Here is a 17,209-nt window from a genome sequence, read left to right on the forward strand (position 1 = left end):
CCAACACGTCATTGGGGCGCGTCTGATCAAGTACCACTGAGACTGTCTCATCGCCTTCTTCACGCCTTTCCGAATTCATACACTTCCCACCCGCCATGGCTTCACGATCATTATCGCGTCAGTCGCAGCCGACTGCAGCTCAGGTAAGTCATCAGAGAGATCCTGCTGTCTCCCGAGACACATCCAACTCCGTTCCAATGGGGGCTGACATTTCATCCAGTCCAACAACAACAATGCGCTCCTTTTCGGAACATCCCGAGCGACGAACGGCGCCAAACCCAACGATCCGCTACAACCGCTGCGCGCAATGGCCGAACGTGTAGGGAAAGAGGTGGAGAAGTTCGCTGAGCGAGTAGACCACTGGCATGTCCACGGAAACGAATCGAAGAAAGCCAAATACCAGACCACGGTCAAGCTGGTCGGCAAGTTCCAAGACGTTGCGGAATCACACGTGAAGGAGTTGAAGCGAACGACCGAAGCGGAGAACAAGGGAAGCCTCAGCAAGACTGTTCGTCGACAAATACAGACCATGGCAGATGCGTCAGACAACCCAGGCCAGAGTCTGTTTGGCCAGTCGTCCCAATCAGTCATCTCTTCCATCGAACCGAACGCCGCCTCCGTATCCGCGAACGTTCGAGAATTACGAGAATGGCAGGCTGAGCTTGCGACATGGAAATTGTTGAAGCTGGTCATCGAACATTACAACCCCGAGCCTGGTACCGATTCGGCTGCGGAGAAGCAAGCGCAACTGGAAGAGATTGGGGGAACTGCGAGATACTGCAAGAATAGTGAGATCTGGGATCGCTTTCTGTTGGAGGACGACCAGGCGAAAGAGAAGGCACTTGTTCTTCGCTGGCTAGAACAAACAGCGCGCGACAGTGACAGCGATGTCAAGGCGATTATTACAGGGCTCGAGGAACACTCCGGAAAGGGCGCGCACACATGGACCAGCGGATGGTTGGAGACGAAGACAAAGATCAAGCAGGCGAAGCGCATGGACGACATAGACCAACCTCTGAAGCCGATCAACTCGAATCTTAAGACCTCAGATAGGACCGCGAACCTCGTTACACAACTGGACCCGGACGCTCCTTCTAGGCAAAAGCGCGCACTCGAACGGAGTGATGAGTACTACGAGCGCTCTCTCTGGATGGTCGCATACGAAATGATGCGACGGGGACTCCCCTGGAAGACAATCGTCGACTGGTGCTACGAGCGAAACGAGTCGTGGCGCGGTGTTAGCATCGGAGCTGCGTACGAGGGCCATCCTGAAGGTGGCCCGAATGTCGCAGGGCCGACAGTTGGCTATCTGTTCCGTCGTATGTGCTTCTACGCCGCAAGAGGTGCTCGGATACCATACGAAGGCGCTGTATATGGGCTGTTGAGTGGAGACTTGAAGCAAGTACAGACGGTCTGCAGGTCTTGGGACGACCATCTACATGCGCACTACAACGCACTTCTTCTCTCGCGATTCGACTCATACCTCCAGAAGAAGCACCCGAATCGAGTGACAGAGAGCATGACTCAGAAGTTTCTGTTCCAGGATGCCGTCGCGAATATCGGAGAGTGGGAGAAATCACCGGAAAAGGTGATGAGCCTTCTGAAGCAGCAGAAGAGCACAGCAGCGCAAGCCGTCTCGCCGATCAAACTCATCCAGAGCGCGCTAATTGGCAGGGACGCTGATGATCTGATGCTGAAGGTCGGTGTGGCTATTGCAGACATGTTCGACAAGGACGAGCGACCTCACAGTCTCATCATACACCCAGACTCACCAGAAGAGGACCGAAGCCCCATACCCGCCGGCGACCATCGCACATACCACGCAGAGCCATATTACCAGGCCCTTGCGAAAGATCCACACGCTTTCCGCATTATTGTCCACATCTTCATTGTCCTTCGTAACGGATTACACACGCTTTTTGAGGATACACACCAGGACAAGAAATTCTTAGCTATGGACAATGTCATCGCAGCTTATATCGAATTCTTGCGCCTCACCAAACGATTCGATACTATACCACTATACGCCGCGCAACTCATCCCCGAACGAGCAGCCTACAGCCTTGCGCGCGTGCTTCCCGGTATCAAGAACAGCTCTGAGCAACGACACTCCGTTGCGCTGATGGAGTCATACCGGATTGATGTTGTCCAAGTCATTTCGCAGAGCTTCACGTTTGCTTCGCGGGATAGTGGATTTACGCACTTCACCAACGATGGCTATGGCGTTATCACCAACCCTATCAGGCGGTTTAACATATTGGAGAAGATTACACTTCCGACCGAGCAGCTGCTATGGCCAGGCGTGCGTGTCAAGCGCACATTCGACGGTGCTGAAATAAGCCCACAAGACGAGGTTGTTATCGATTCGGTGCAATGGTACACCTATGTCGCAAAGAATTTCGAGAAGACGTTTGCACACTTGCAGAGCGCGCTGATCATCTTCCTTCGTAAGTCACGTCTAACATGCACAAACGGAAATTGCTGACATATCATTCAGTCAATGGTCGACTTGCCGCCGCTGAGAAGGTCATCGGCGATCTCAGCGTCGAGACCCTGTCTTTGTCCAGGACAGAAGCCCTGCTCGGCTACCCCTTCGATTTCACAATGCCAGGAGCAGAGGAGCAGGATGAGCAGCGACTGCATGAACACCGTGACAGCCTGTCTACTGCTGACCGAGCCGCCGCTATTCCTATGGCTAAACTGCCCAGCGCAGACCGGCACAGGAGGACGGTGAACGCGATGCGTCAGAGTAGCACTTCATACTACACACTTCAGCAGATTGTGCGCCTACTAGTGCTCTTCCGCGAATGGCGTGAAGAGGAGCAGACACTCATCCAGTCAGTCAACTCTCTCTTCCCTCTTCTAAGCACACCAACTAACACCCGCTACAGAATCCGCGCCGAACGCAAGAAAGACGGGGCCTCTGCGAAACACAAGCCCGATATCCAACGCACGAGAGCGCTCCTAGACTCGATATCAAACGTCTTCGACACCCTCATCCCCGCCATCTCCGATGCCTCCGCCGCCGATCCTGAATACCTCACAAGTAAGACCTGGGAGTTGATGAAGGCCTACATACCAGACATGATTCTCGCATACCTCTCAGTCCTGCAAGCAGCGGCTTGGTTCCTGAACAAGGACCCCGCGATCAAGGCTATGGAGGTAGCTGTTGTAGTAGCGGATAGGAGTAACGAGTGGGTGCAGAGGTGCCTGCTAGAGACAGGTAGGATGAGCGAAGTACTGGAGTGCTTAGCGGCTGTATCGAAATGTATGTTGAAGTTGACCGAGGGTGGCAAGGAGAAAGGCAACAAGAAGAGGGGCGGAAAGGGCGAGACGCTTAGGTTGTGGGATCTGGGCGCCCGATAGATCACGTTTACGCGGAGTTGTAAGATATCAAGAGGAACGGGAAATCATGTAGTACGCGTGTGCATTGTGTTTTAGGCGATGTTGGAAAGCAAAGCAAGCAAGCAAGCAATTACCTCAAGTCAGTACACACAAAGTGTCGTTGAGAATGGATCCTGAGCGAAGTATGCACCAATTGAGAACAAGTGTTTGTAGTGTAAAATGAAGCTCTTCCTGGAGCTCACTCTCGAATAGTCATATATCTAATGCAGCGATATACAAAACCCATACCATGAAGAAGCGAGCAGGTGACAATGCTAGAAGCCAGCACCCAAGAAAATAAGCAAACGATGCCTGAATCCATCAGGGCCCGCCCAAAACGCCATTTGGTGGAGGTCGTCAAAGTTCGTGTCTATCCAAAATGCGAGTATGCAATTTTCGCTTTACGGAACAAAATCATCGCTGGTAACAAAGGGAAAGAAAAACAGATAGAGAAATCGGCTATGCGATGCAATGCAATAAGATGCCAACGCTGAAGATGCGCGCGTGGAGAAGTGAAGTGTACGTGTGGTGACGGCGGTAGAGATGCGCTCAAAAGTCGACACTCCATCTAAATCGAGGATCCCTTTCTGGCGGTCCGAAGTTGCGATCAAATGGAACGTTTACGATGCCCTCTTCCTCTTCGTCCCAGTCTCGCGATAGGCTGAACCCACTGTCGGACATATCTCGTCGCGCTCTTGCTGCCATGTCTTCTTCTGAAGGCGGTAGGCGGATCTTGGCTTCGACGAGTGGTGCGGAGACGAAGCGCGAGTTGAGGAGGGCGCGTGGGGACACGAGGTCTTGGAGGCAGTTTAGGGAGGAAATGTCGGACGAGTTGAGAGGCTCGCGATGTTTGGTGTAGTAAGGGATGGAATCGGGGGTCGACGTCGTAGTATAGCGGTGGTGGGCGGGGCTGGGCTTTTCGGGAAGCGGGAGGGCGTTTTCGTCGCTGCCATCCCTCCCCGAGTTGCTGGACAGAACAGTGGAGAGTGCGGGTCGGCTCTGACGGACGCGGATCACTTTGATGTCTGGGACGACTGCGGAACGAGGTGCGGAGTTGCCTCGGACGATTGTGTCGCTAGAGTCTCCAGATGAATGCTGGGTGCTCACTGTCTCGGTCCGCGCCATGGCGAGGTCGACCTTGGTGTCTCTTCTCTGTCTTCGTCGTGAACTGCTCGTGGCAGAAGGCGGCCGAGCTTGTGGGGTCCTGCACCGTGATGGGTTGAAGTACGAACCGTTCGGCGATGCTGAGCGGGCCTCGGGTGTCTCGCCTCGTTCCAGCTTGTTCATCAAGTGCCTTGTGCTGACCTGGCGACCCAAGCTCAACTCGACGCGACTACTGGCGCCACTGCCACTTCGACTCCTGTTTCTTGCTCGTTCTTTTCCAGCCATGACACTAGCTTTGGGTGGAGGTTGGAGCATCCATCGGTTGTCGAGGGGGTCTGGAGAGGGGAGACTGACGACAGGAGGGTGCAGATCGTTGACGGGTGGTGCGCGCGCGGTGTAGTAGCTGCCGGATCTTGAAGTGCCTGGTCTCCGTATCTGATAGCCGGCGCCTCCTGTCGACGAGCCTGTCATGGTCTGCTCAAGGTTTATCGAGGGCTCGTCGTGGCCCCATAGATCCTCGTCTTCCCTCTGATAGCGCTTGTGGTTCCATGTCTCATCGTCGTCGAGGGTATCGTCGCTGAGGCGCATGTCACCTGCTTGGTCGACATCGATGCTGCTCCCGCCCTTGCTCATAGCCGAGCCCTGTGTTCCGCGAGTTGGCATGCCCCTTGTGCTGCCTGTAGTGCCCGTGTTGGTCCTCCGCGCCCTTCGCGGCGGCGGTCCTGGGCCCATGACGATCTCCTCATGCCAGTATATATTGGTCCCAGTGGGTTCGGGATGGTGGTAGGCGTCGGGCTGCTCGAGTTCCAGCTTCTCCCGCACTTTCCTCGCAGCCTTTGCTGCTTTCCGTCTCTTCCTGCCGTCCGAGTAGCCAGTGCAGGGGGCACACGAGGCATAGTGGAAGACGGCACTCTGGACGCCTCTCATGAACCAGGCCATGGTGGCGGTGATATATATTAGCCAACCGGTAGCGTGCGAGAGGGTGAGGGCGGCGGAGATGGGGACGCGCGTTGTATTGTTGGTCGGCGGAGAAGGTCTGCGGCGCGGGAGCACTCGGTCCTGGATGGAGTATGGAGAGTCATTGCCGCTCTCCGTCGTGGAGGCTTCCAAAGGGTGGTAGAGAAAGGGTCAATCGCGGTGGAGCGCCGACGTTTCGTCGCTGGTTTGGGTGAGCGCGGTCCACGGATCCGGTTTCCGGCCGGGGTGGAGAAGCAGTGACGATGCAGGATAGACACGTCTGGGCAGGTTGGCGGCCGGCTCTGGGATGAGGTCTCTTAGCTTGCGCGAATTGCCATGCACGCAAGCGATTGCCCTGCGCCTTTATCGAAGCCGCTGATGACGAAGACTAATCCCCAGCTCGACGAGCCCGGTCAGTGATCGTCGTCCGACACGTCCAGTTCCGCCTTAGCGGAAACCCTCCCGATCGAGCGCGAAACGTTGACTTTGTTTCTAGCGCACCCAGGCAGCACATCAATCTCCATTAATAGCTCTACTACACACGCCATGAAACACTCCCAGTTGTCCATTCCGCCCTGAGCTACACAGCGCAACAGCATACCGACACCTTTGCACCTTCCCTTAGAGGCCAGACCAGGCAACCAAGCTGCATAACCGCGGCATAACTGCCCCGGCCGTGTATCTGCAAAGCCCTGCCAACACATGCATAAACTAGCGGGGTTGAGGCTGCAATCCCACTTGGCGAGGCTGCGCGACTGGGGAACCCATTGGCCTTCTTCTGCCACCGTCACCACGTCTGCACCCTGAGACAGGTTGGACCCTTCACCAGAGGTAACCAGCATTCGTGTCACATTTCTAAGGTTTCAATGTTGCTGCATCCACACCATCATATCTTAATAAGTAAGCAGTTGCTAGGGCAATGTATGCTCCTACCTTGATAACATTCTCTAGCATGCGACACGAATTCTAGCCACCCCTGCTGCCTTGTCAAAGTCACCTGAGGTCAGCATCGAGGAAAGCACGTTTAGCAAAGGAAAAAGCAGATGGTATATTGCTCTAAAGGTGGCTTCGCTAACGCCATGTCATGTTATCATAACGCAGTCCCTCGCGCCCACACTCCAACCTGAAAGCTCGAGGGCCATCAGCCCGAGTTCGACAAAAAGAAGTACAGGGAATATGGTCAGAAAAGCGACCGCAACGCAAGCACGTGTGGTTACGTACTGTACCCATGCCAGAACCACCGTAGCAAAACTGTCCAGAAGCAGGGCGAACCTTACAGCCGCGATATTAATTACGCTGAGCAGACTACAGGTTCGTCAACATCGCGCCCCCATCTGACACACATCAGGGCGATTGAGCAGTCTTGACGACTACTCACTCTCTGATTTGCGCCTTCAACCCAGCATTCTCCCTCTTCAGTCTAGCGTTCTCTTTTCGCAGGCGGGCCAGCTCCTCTTCGCTCGTCTTCAACCGACGTTCCACCTCTTCGTTAGCCTTTCCCTTGCGAGCGCTGCTTGTCACCCTCTCCAGCTCTTCGTTGAATTTCACATACAGTGCCTCGTTCTCCGCGTTTACGTTGCGGTACAACTGATCTAGGTGCTTGCATCGAGCCTCCGATACTTGTAGTGAAGTTGTTACGTCGTTTGAGATTCCCGAAGTACGTGCAGAGAGGGTTTCCAGTGTAGCTCTGAGCTTCTCTAGAGCAGCCACACGCGCTTCAGCCGTCCTTGCAGCTGTCCCATTCGTTATCAACGATGGAGCGGAGCTCTGGGTTGTCAGACGCGGCGTGCTTCTAGCATTCAGCTCTTGACCGATGGCACTCAGTTCATTCTGCAAAGCTTGCGAAGCTGTGTCGATATCGTGTTGCTGAGTTTGCAGTCGCTCGCGCAGCTTTTGAGGTGATTGCATCCTCAGCTTCTTGGGAGGGCTCCCAGTCAAAGGAGTGCTGGCTTTGGTCGGAGATCGTGGAGTCGAGGGTGGCAGTTTGACAGCGTTGCCGGATCCCGTTCGTTCATGCAGACCAGCACTCGTAGTTGGTCGTAGATTGGGAATGGCTGAGCTGTTCGGGAGGTTCAGAGGATTGGGAATGCCTGAAACAGTCTCGCTTCGCTTCTTCGTAGGGCTGTTTGACTTGATGGTGACTTCATCATCGACGTCTGGCTTCATCGTGACCGACTTTCCCCTGATGTGTGCTGGACGATCCAAGCCGACTGCAGGGGAGTTCTCCTTCCTGTCTGTCCTTTCCACCCGCAGCGGTGAACCTAGTCGGGTAGGCGTCGGTATCGACGAAGTGTGTTTATGTAAAGCCATTGTAGCAGCTGAAGGGGCCAGCGGGGACTCGCTAATCTGGCGTGTTTCGTGGCGCAATGCAGGATCGACCTTGCGAGGAGTCTGCGGGGACCACTCGGGTACATCGTCAGCATCCTGCAATGTCTTGAGATCGCTCAAAGAAGAGCGGCGCTTCTTGCGGGGAGGCCCAGTAGTGGGAGGTACCTCTCCAATTGTCCCAAGATTGCCCACGAACGACCGACCGTTAGCGTTAGCGTTCGAGTTCGAGTTCGAGTTTGAATTCGCGTTCTCAAACGTAAACGCGCCGAGAACAGTCGGACGGTCGCGAGAGGACGGTCGCTTTGGCGATAAGCGAGCAGCAGCGTCTATGGAGTTGGAGCGACCAAGGTGCCCGGGACCAGCCTTCCCCATGCTGGGCGACTGAAGGTCTGTGCCATGGCTGTTCTTGCTCAATGAGCGCCAGAGTGAGCCTACCTTGGACTCATTCTCTGACTTGCTGTTCTCGCGTGTCAAGGTACCAAAGCCAAAACGTCTCCGTAGTGAGGTGTTGGAGTTGAGCGAGCCGGCAGCTGCGTAGCGACTCTTGGAGTCCATAGAGCCATAGTTTGGAGTACTGAACCCAGGTGTCTCGGCTGGAAACAGGGCGTCAATATCTTGCACCAAGCGGTCCATAAGGGAGATGAAGTCGTTTGCGTTACCGGCGGGCACTAACATCTCAGCAAAGGCTGCTGTGAGAATACCTCGATCGCCATCGTTGCTGGTGCCATCGAGCAGTTCGGCTAGCAGATTGATGACAGCGCGGAACGCTCGTTGGTTTGGAGGGGCAAACTGGTCGAAAGTGTATTTGAAGAACTCCTCGAACTCATCAGGTGGCATGCTATCTGATCGCATCTGTAATGAGACCAATGTGGCATGCGACAGCACAGGACCCATTCGCTCTTTCCAAGCGACACTCAAAAACTTCTCAAACACTGCGAAAAGTACATCCACAGATGATTGACCAGCGAGTTCAAGATTGGCAGGGTTCTCCAAAAGCGTATTGTAGAGTTCGTTGACAACGAGTTCATCGGCGACAGCTCTCGCCCTGACAGAGCGTCCGACTATGTTCCCTTTGCGTGCGTGCAGTGCCAGAGTCAGATTTGCCAAGGTATCTTCGAGCTTTGAGAAGGGATCGCTTGGGCCGTTGAAGGTGGCGCTCTTAGTCGTGCTGGAAGAGGTAGGGCGCGACATCTCCCCGTCATGGCTGTACGTACGATTCGGCCCAAGTTGAACCGGAGGTGCCATGCGCGGTACCTCTCCCATGGTATGCGCATTGCGTTGGAGTCTACGAGAGCCTCCTCCTTCACGGCCAATACTGCTCACACTGCCACCAAAGAAACTAGACAGCATCTTCACTGGAGAGTGTGGACGGCTCTTACTACCCGTCTGTGGTTCTGCCTCGTACATCTCCAGAGCGAGCGACTTCAGTATCTGTTGGTTTCGCGTCAGATACGCCTCGGCCAGTGTGTGGTTCTTAACGCTGTTCCGCAATTGGAAGTAATTAGCCAGGCGCTTTGTGAGAACGGGCCGGAACTCTTGGTCGGTCAATTTGTCGCGTGCCGTGTATCCATGGGCCCCATTTGACTCCAGCAGAAAGAGTCCGTCGCCGAGTATGGTGATGGTAACAGTAAGCTCGACGCCGCTGTCACCGACTTGAATGGGCCTGGTGAACTTAGACCCTTCGACAAGAATCTGTACTCTCGCAGGCTCGCGTCGACCTTCTACCTGCTGGCCAGCTGCCTCTTCCGCTATAGATGAGAAGAAACTGAGATCGCCTGGCAAATTTCGAACGTCCCATTTGCCGCCCTCTCGCTCCGCCTCCGGGAATCGGCCTTCGACACGAGCTTTGGTGAGCTCTTCGGTAACCTTGTGGCCTTTACCCTCATAAGAGCCCTGCAGATAGAACATGCGAATGCCAAGCTTCTGGCGTTCTCGACTCCTCGGTCGTCCGGGCTGACTGGCGAGCGGTACCGGGGATATCATTTGGAGTATAGATCCTTCTGAGTGCTCACTGAGAAATACGTCACTGAGGCTCAAGTACTGATGAAACATGAGCTCCGTAGTTCCATCAAATGAGTCGGCGAATTTGGGGTTGTCGAGCTCGGCGAGCAAGCCACGCGCATTGATGGAACCATCCTCCGACTTTTGAAGAAGCACCAAGAAGTCCGTGAAGAGTACCATGATACCGGACACCGTAGCAGGTCCAGATAACTCCCCGTGATATGGTGGGGACAGCTCTACGCAATCAATGGCTGAGATCATTCGTCCTTTAGGATTGAATCCCGAAGGCCACGAAGTCACCATTTTGCGCAAGCGATCGAACACTCTGATCTGCTGCGCCGTGGGACCTTCTCTTGTGCAGATATCCGAGATCATGTCCCTTGCCTTGAGGAAAATCTTGATAGCCGGATGCCTGAGGGGCAGTTGCTTGATGATGTTGTCGATGTACAGGTTGTATCGTGGCAGGCGCTGAACAGGCTCGATGAGCATAGATGTGAGTCGCTGCTCGCCCGTCTCGTAGACTCGCTTGGAGAAACTGGAGGCTGTGTCTTTTGTGAAATGCTTCAGCAGCTGCGAGAAGTCGCCGTGGGCCGCCATGTAGTCGGTGTAGCAATCTGCAAATTGTGGAAGCCACTCAACAAAAGCCCTGGCGACGGCGGCCGCTCCAGTGACATCTGGTGCGTCCTTCTGTCCACGCAAGGGCGCGATGTAAACATCGTCTGCTGCTGTCTCAATGTCCTCAATGGCTCCGTTCTCCGACTCTTCCAGAATTACACGTAGAGCGTCCAAGAACTGCGAATTAACCTCTAGAATCTTGTCCAGACTGGGAGGAAACAAGCCTCTCAGTGCTTGTTCGGTAGGGCTGGAGCTCGAGCTCGACTTCTGCTTGGCCTTCTCACGGAATTCGACCGCTACCGTGTGTACCAGCTCGTCCAGTTTGTAGACATAGTTCTCTTCCGTGTCCAACAGCTCACACATCTCCCGTCGGAGAGTCTCTTTTTGTTTCCTCGAGAAGGATTGTGATCGGTTAAGGGCGGTCGGTTTGGAGGGTGCGCGGCGGAGTTTCGAGGTCGGGAGGAAGGCGCCGTCTCCGAACAGCCTGACGACGGGCGCGTACTGTCCGTATCGCTTTTCGATGAGGTCTTCTTCGAGGTCTTCGAACTGGCCGGACTCGCGCGATTCCAGCTTCGTGACACTGCCCTGGGGCAGGACTACATCCAGATCTATCCAGGAAAGCGTCTGCTCGCCCAAAGCATGGCGCACATCTATTATGACATCTGCGACGTTCTCGACCTTGATCATCCTGGCAGCGACAATGGCGGCATGCGCCTCGGAGAACAGCCTGGGGGCCATGGGCAGGTTGGCGGAGGAATCATACCGCCTCTCCCAAGCGCTCTTGATCTCCGCGGGCAGCTCGAGGAAGTACTTGTACAGGCTGAAGGCGAGACCGCGACATATCTCGTCGCCCTGCTCCTCGCGCGGCAGACATGTGACGGCATTGTAGTATGTGGCTGTGGGCGAGATAATCAGGCGGGCGAAGTTCTGGAAGCCGGCCGGGGTGAAGACGTGGGCCTGGATGCGCGAATGTGTCGCCTGGGTGGAAGTGGCCGTCGGACCGTAGAAGATGAGCACGGGGGAATTGGAGAGCAGCTCGTCGGTCGTGTAGAAGAGCGACAGGTCCTCAGCGGACAGGGCCGCGGGCTCGGGGTTGATGACGACCATGGTGCCAATTGCGCGGAAACGAGTGACGGCGACGGCGGGCAGCAGTCAGACAGTGAAGAGGCAATTAGGACGGTGGGTGCATGGCTGGGGGCAGCGGCAGAGGGGCAGGCGGTGTTGTTGTCGTCCGAGTCGGTGGTGCTAGGAAGCCATTGGGGTAGAGAAGGGACAGTGGAGGCGCGTCCCGGGACTAAACAACAACAAATCCCATGGATCTTGTTGAAGCCCGAACCAAGAAAGCGGTCATGCGGCTGCGACCAAGCGCGGGTGGGCAGCTGCAGCGCGAATAACCAAGGTGCCACAGGTGCGACACGCCCGAGCATGGGGTTCCCAGCAAGCGGCCGCAGTGACAAGTATTTTTGGCCTGCAAATGATGCCCTTGCAGCGTATCGTCCGATCCGTCGCTCTGCTAGCTGCACATCGCCGCACCCCGCAGTGTCCACAAACAAAAAAGCACCGTCGTCATAGCAGCTGCCGCGATGAGATGAGGTACAACAGACTTTGAGACTGTCAGCAGCGTAAATTGGACCTTGTGTGTGCGTTGAGTCAAGACATGGCCACGCAGCAAGATGAAGGCGGTGTGCCCTTCTCCATTGCCCACCAGCAGCAGCACTTCCGCCTGCTCGAGCTGCCCCCCGAGATTGTTGAGCTGATAGACGCGCCCAACCCGCCGCTGTAGGTGCGCTGACCTGTCGTTTCCATGCGGATACCCTTCTCATCATACGCGCTAGGCTCTCCATCAAATCCCAAGTCCAGTCCACCGCTTCTGGCGCGTCCAACGCGAAGCCTGCATATGCAGTACTTTGTACGCCGAACAAAACCTTCCAGCTGCGCCAGGTCCAAACCTCCAACTCGCTCTACATAGCCCAGCCCGCGCTCGAAGCCCATGGCAACGACATACCCACCCCTGCCACGCGCGCCATTGCGCTGTGCACCGCGACGCTCGAAGCCCATGCATCCACCGCGTCTGCCACCGCCCTCCTGAAAGAGGCACTACCGGTATACGACATTGTTGCAGGAGACGTCGACGCGACTAGCAATGGCAGGAGCAAGGCGAGCATGTTCGGCGATATGCCATTGTCGGATGGGGAATGCCAGGTCGGATGGGACGAGCTGATGGCATTCGAGGCGGACGGAGGATCATACCAGCCTTCGCCGAACGCCCTCTCACAAGTATGGAGGTCCATCAACGCCGCTGCACTGGCCGAGGGCATCAAACTACAAGCGCAGTTCTTGACCAACGACATCACCAAAGCCGCAGCTGAAGAAGGGCATCCGCCAGGCCTTGTAGAGGCCATACTGGCATACCTATCCACAGCAGACAACGACAAGAACGGACCGTGGTCGTGTCTGGATCGGGAAAAGACTGTCGCATTTACTGGCAGGACACTGCTGGAAGCCAAACGCGGCGCAGACTTCCTCATCGCCGACTTCACCGACACGTGGGAGGACCGCCTGCCCGAAGTATGGCGCAAAGACGCGCAGCTCGGTGCCATCGAAGGTATCTACGACTTCCCATCCGATACAACGATAAGGGCGAAGAGCAAGGCCGCCACAACTGCAGGTGGAGACAGCTCAGTGGCAGCCATGAAGCCGTCAGCGCGCAAGTGGCACGAGAAGTTTGCCAAAACGAGAAAGAAGTGAGCATGGTCGCGTTGGTGATAGCGCAGTCACGTGATTCGGCGCGTTATCAACGCGTCTTACCGGGATCGGGAAGTGCAACTGCCGGCCGCTTGCTAATGCAAATTTCACAAGCCGCCAGTGGCTAGATGGGTAATCACTCTCCAAGCATGCAAGGCTGTGCCACGCAAAACATAGATACCCCAAACTATATCTTCACATCGTCTTCGAGTGACATTGTTGTTTTCCTCTCCAGCGTATGAAGCGTGTTCAATCTATCGCATCCATTCTCAGAGCCCCACCTCGACTTGCTCTGACATCGTTTGGAAGGCAGTATTCTACGGTCAGCCCCAGACTGCAACAATCCACACGCCCCGCAAACATGGCAACCATCTCAGGAGATGACGGTCCTACTGCCCCAGCCCCTCCTGTAGTCAATGACCCAAACTCTACCCCTGCGACGAACGAGGAAAAGCCTCTACCCAAACTCTCCGCATCCGAGTTTCGTCAGTATAACAGAATGGCGGAACACATGAACTATTTCCACGATAACTTCAGGGCGACGTGGAAAGTTCTATACGGAGCGTGTGAAGCACAGAAGAGGCCCAAGAACATGTCCATCCGCCAGTTCATTAGCATGGGCCAGCAATTCTGCCGTTAGTTTGCAACCCAGGCAACAAATATTATCTAACTAACTATCATCATATAGACCACCTCACAGTGCATCACACAATAGAAGAGCAGCACATCTTCCCCGTCTTGGCCAAGAAGATGCCCGCCTTCAAGAAGGAACTCGAGCTTCTCACCCAGCACAAGCAGATCCACAAGGGTCTTGATAAGCTAGAAAAGTACCTGGAAGAGTGCGAGGGTGGGGAGCGAGAGTTGCGTTTGGGCGAGTTGAAGGAGATCTTCGATTCGTTTGGCGAAGTTTTATGGCAGCATCTGGATGATGAGGTCAAGCAGTTGGAAGCCGAGAACATGAGGAAGTATTGGAGTTTGGATGAGATGAGGCGGATTCCTATGTAGGCCACTATGTTGGATTGCGATGGGTGGCGAGCGAGCGAAGGCGAAGGTGAAGGCACAGGGCGTTCAAGTAATGACGGCTGGATGAGTACCTGCAATCTTATGACACTTTTCTCATTGGCATGGCCAACCACGACTGCGCGATGCACTAAGATTCCAAAGAACCCTTCAAGCTCTTGCGTCCTTAGGCCTCCAGACCCCGAGACAAAACACACAACGATGCAAACGACGTTCAACAACCCATAAAACGCTCCACATACCTGAGCTAACATACTAGCGCGGCCCCTAGTTCACGCCTCGAAACGGGTGACAGCAGACCCAACGTTCCCTGAGGCAACTTCATGTTCGTTTCGCACTATTGATTTGTTTTGGATTGGGGATTCAGGTACAGGGACCGGGTTGCTGGGAGGGGAGCCGTCACACTAAATTTATTCGTGAGTCTGGGTCAGGGTCTACCGCGTGAGATGTTGCTGTTGATGTAAGGATGAAGTGACGATGTATGGCGATGAGTCTGTGGGTAGGATGGAGATGGACGTAATGTGAACGATGTGGCGCACGGGAACTGTTCATGTATCGATAGAAAGAATGCAATGACTGCTATTGTACATGCTACATGAAAAAAGCAAAAGGTCATAAAGCTTGTATAAACTTCCAATATATGCGCAAAAGCAGATGGGTATGATGAACACCAGAAAAAGCTTTTGCCGCCCAGCAGTGTATTAGTACCTTTCCCATCCCCACAAACGCCTTCGCTGTAAAAACATCGCATCAATCCGGTCCAATGCCTGACGCTCACTTCGGAAGCTGCAAACCTATCATACTTCTCTTCTTCAAACTGAGGAAACGTCTCGGGCTGCGGAATTCCCAGTCAATTCTCGGTGTCCATCCGCCCTCTCCGACGACGTCGGGTATACTAGGCGCACCGCTATCGCTTCGTTGGTGGTGTGCTGGTTCAGGCGCCTCCGGTCCATCCCCTCCTGTCGTACGGCTGAAAACGCTCCTCGTCGGGCTCTTGCTCATGCTGAAGGTTGATTCAACCGGGCTAGGGAGTTGCTGCCATGGCCCTCCCAGTCTTCGGACGATTCTTGCCTCCTCGCTCTCCCGCCATCGCTGCTTTTGCTCCGCGGTCGCAAAGGTAGCTAGTGTGCTGGTGGACTTGCTGATGAATGAGGATAGGCGTTGGGAGATGATGGAGCTGCGCGCTGATCTATCTGCCGTCTTTGGTACTGCCAGAGAGCTGCGGGCCGAGTTCCTGTTCAGGTCCATGTCTGGCGGCGCCAGGGAGCTGCGCGAAGAGTTTCCGAGATCTATCTCTATAATCCTGGGGGCAGGGAGCTCCTCGACTTTCTCGTTCTCCAACTCTTTTTCTTCGTCTTCACTGAAAGATCTGGTCGACTTGCTGTCATCTTGTACGCTATCCGAGGAAGTAGGTCGCGAGTCTTGCATTTCCACATCGCCCATCTGTGATCTAGCGTAGCTGCCAGGTCCCTTTGCGCCATTGGGGATGTGCCAGCGGAGGTCTACGCGAAGTATGGCGTACATGAGTACCGTCTGGATCTCCACGAGGAAGTTGAAAATGTAGAATGGTGCCTTGCCAAGATAGCCTGGTAGAGGTTGTGATCTCGGGACTGGTGTCTGGAAAGCAACACCACAGCGATACCATGCGCCAATAGAGAGGAGTGTGGTGCTAATCATCAGGACTATGACTTTTGTACGAAGACGGCCCATACCGAAATGATCGAGCGGCGAATAGGGAATGAGAAGCGTGAGCATCGTCATCGGCAAAGGTAGTGTAGCGACGATGGCCAGGAAGGTCGCGCCGTACTGCTGGAAGCCGCGGTCCGTCGCTCGAGTTCCTACGTTGAGAGTATAAAAGCTCTGAACTGTAGCTGTAATGACAGCGATAAGTGTCAAGCCGATCAACGCGTAAATAGCTTTGAACACGATGCCAAACGCAGGATGCCAACCCACCGACGGATGTGTCGACCTTACTAGGCGCATCGCGAAAACCAAATTGATGACGAATAGTATAAGAACACCTGCTGCGATGAAGATCTGTGCAGCAATCGCAAGTGGAATGTTGGTTGGATTCGAGACCGATGCGAGTCGCAAGATTGATGTCAATATGCGTTCCATGCAGAAGACTTCGGAATAGTTAGCATCCATGTCAGCCAGAATGTGGCTATACATACGGAAGATGAAGAGGTTTGGTAAGAACTTGTGACCTCGTGCTCTGTTCTTTTGGAATATCTTCATGTGTACTGCTGCTCCGACCATGAAGAAGAACATAAAGACAGTTTGGGCAGGAATGTCGATGCGTTTCACTGGAGGACCACCCAGAGGCCATGTCATAGGAGCATATGGTGGCGCTTGTGATGCCTTTTCAACGTCAGCGACTTTGTCTCTCTCCAAGTTCCAGACCCATCAGATAAGCCTGTGGGTGGGGTATACTTACCACAGAAGGTGGTATGCCGCCTTGTGATGCCATGGTATCGCTAGTTGCGCTTATTCGACTTTTCAGACCTGATTTGCGCCGGCGATAGGCGATGCGTGGTGATGAGAGTCGAGACTAGTCAATAGTCGGAGTACCAGGACGTCGAAGCGATACGGGGAGCTTCGCGCAGCGAGGCGCAAGCCCACCATATATGTTGCGCCGCACCATTCCAATCATCACTCCACTTGTGTCAACACGCCTGCAGAACACTTGTGCTATGTTTTGTCCATGCGTCCAAACAGTAGTGTGGTGTTTGATGTTAGTGTCTGAATCGCGAAACCGAGACACCGATCGCTATTTCGGGACTGCCGCTAGAACAACGTCAGGAACTAATACCACGTTCTGACCACGGGAGCCCTGTACATCGAATGTCAATGTTCGATGAACCCAATCTGCAGTGCCAGAGTCATCGATCTCACACAGACGTCGGTAGCTGGCTTACATGCTCGAATAAAACGACGTCACACCTCAGCTGCGGAACAGCCCGATCAGGCCAATGTTGCGACGTACCCAACGGCTTGCGACTTAAAACGTATTTCATTCATCCCGTCCATCTCTTGCTCAGGTATTCATCGAGAC

General features: G+C 54.6%; 6 protein-coding genes across 6 annotated transcripts; 3 read left to right on the forward strand and 3 right to left on the reverse strand.

Annotated features, from left to right (window-relative positions):
- Window positions 1-95: 95 nt before the first annotated feature.
- On the forward strand, window positions 96-3,366 carry J4E92_001023 (uncharacterized protein; the record flags this gene model as incomplete). The annotated part of the gene is made up of 4 exons (XM_051492437.1): window positions 96-143; window positions 221-2,447; window positions 2,498-2,837; window positions 2,892-3,366. 4 exons carry the CDS (start codon window positions 96-98, stop codon window positions 3,364-3,366), a joined length of 3,090 nt encoding a protein of 1,029 aa, XP_051357949.1.
- Window positions 3,367-3,933: 567 nt separating this feature from the next.
- Window positions 3,934-5,427, reverse strand: J4E92_001024 (uncharacterized protein; the record flags this gene model as incomplete). The annotated part of the gene is made up of 1 exon (XM_051492438.1): window positions 3,934-5,427. One exon carries the CDS (start codon window positions 5,425-5,427, stop codon window positions 3,934-3,936), a length of 1,494 nt encoding a protein of 497 aa, XP_051357950.1.
- Window positions 5,428-6,819: 1,392 nt separating this feature from the next.
- Window positions 6,820-11,496, reverse strand: J4E92_001025 (uncharacterized protein; the record flags this gene model as incomplete). The annotated part of the gene is made up of 1 exon (XM_051492439.1): window positions 6,820-11,496. One exon carries the CDS (start codon window positions 11,494-11,496, stop codon window positions 6,820-6,822), a length of 4,677 nt encoding a protein of 1,558 aa, XP_051357951.1.
- A 550-nt stretch (window positions 11,497-12,046) lies between these two features.
- On the forward strand, window positions 12,047-13,137 carry J4E92_001026 (uncharacterized protein; the record flags this gene model as incomplete). The annotated part of the gene is made up of 2 exons (XM_051492440.1): window positions 12,047-12,168; window positions 12,225-13,137. 2 exons carry the CDS (start codon window positions 12,047-12,049, stop codon window positions 13,135-13,137), a joined length of 1,035 nt encoding a protein of 344 aa, XP_051357952.1.
- A 358-nt stretch (window positions 13,138-13,495) lies between these two features.
- J4E92_001027 (uncharacterized protein) lies at window positions 13,496-14,139 on the forward strand (the record flags this gene model as incomplete). The annotated part of the gene is made up of 2 exons (XM_051492441.1): window positions 13,496-13,769; window positions 13,823-14,139. 2 exons carry the CDS (start codon window positions 13,496-13,498, stop codon window positions 14,137-14,139), a joined length of 591 nt encoding a protein of 196 aa, XP_051357953.1.
- A 789-nt stretch (window positions 14,140-14,928) lies between these two features.
- J4E92_001028 (uncharacterized protein) lies at window positions 14,929-16,624 on the reverse strand (the record flags this gene model as incomplete). The annotated part of the gene is made up of 3 exons (XM_051492442.1): window positions 14,929-16,280; window positions 16,329-16,515; window positions 16,592-16,624. The coding sequence occupies 3 exons, from the start codon at window positions 16,622-16,624 to the stop codon at window positions 14,929-14,931; spliced, it is 1,572 nt and encodes a 523-aa protein (XP_051357954.1).
- Window positions 16,625-17,209: the final 585 nt, after the last annotated feature.

Source organism: Alternaria infectoria (assembly GCF_024043175.1).
Source record: "Alternaria infectoria strain BMP 0036 chromosome Unknown scaffold_1, whole genome shotgun sequence".
NCBI classification, from domain to species: Eukaryota; Fungi; Ascomycota; class Dothideomycetes; order Pleosporales; family Pleosporaceae; genus Alternaria; species Alternaria infectoria.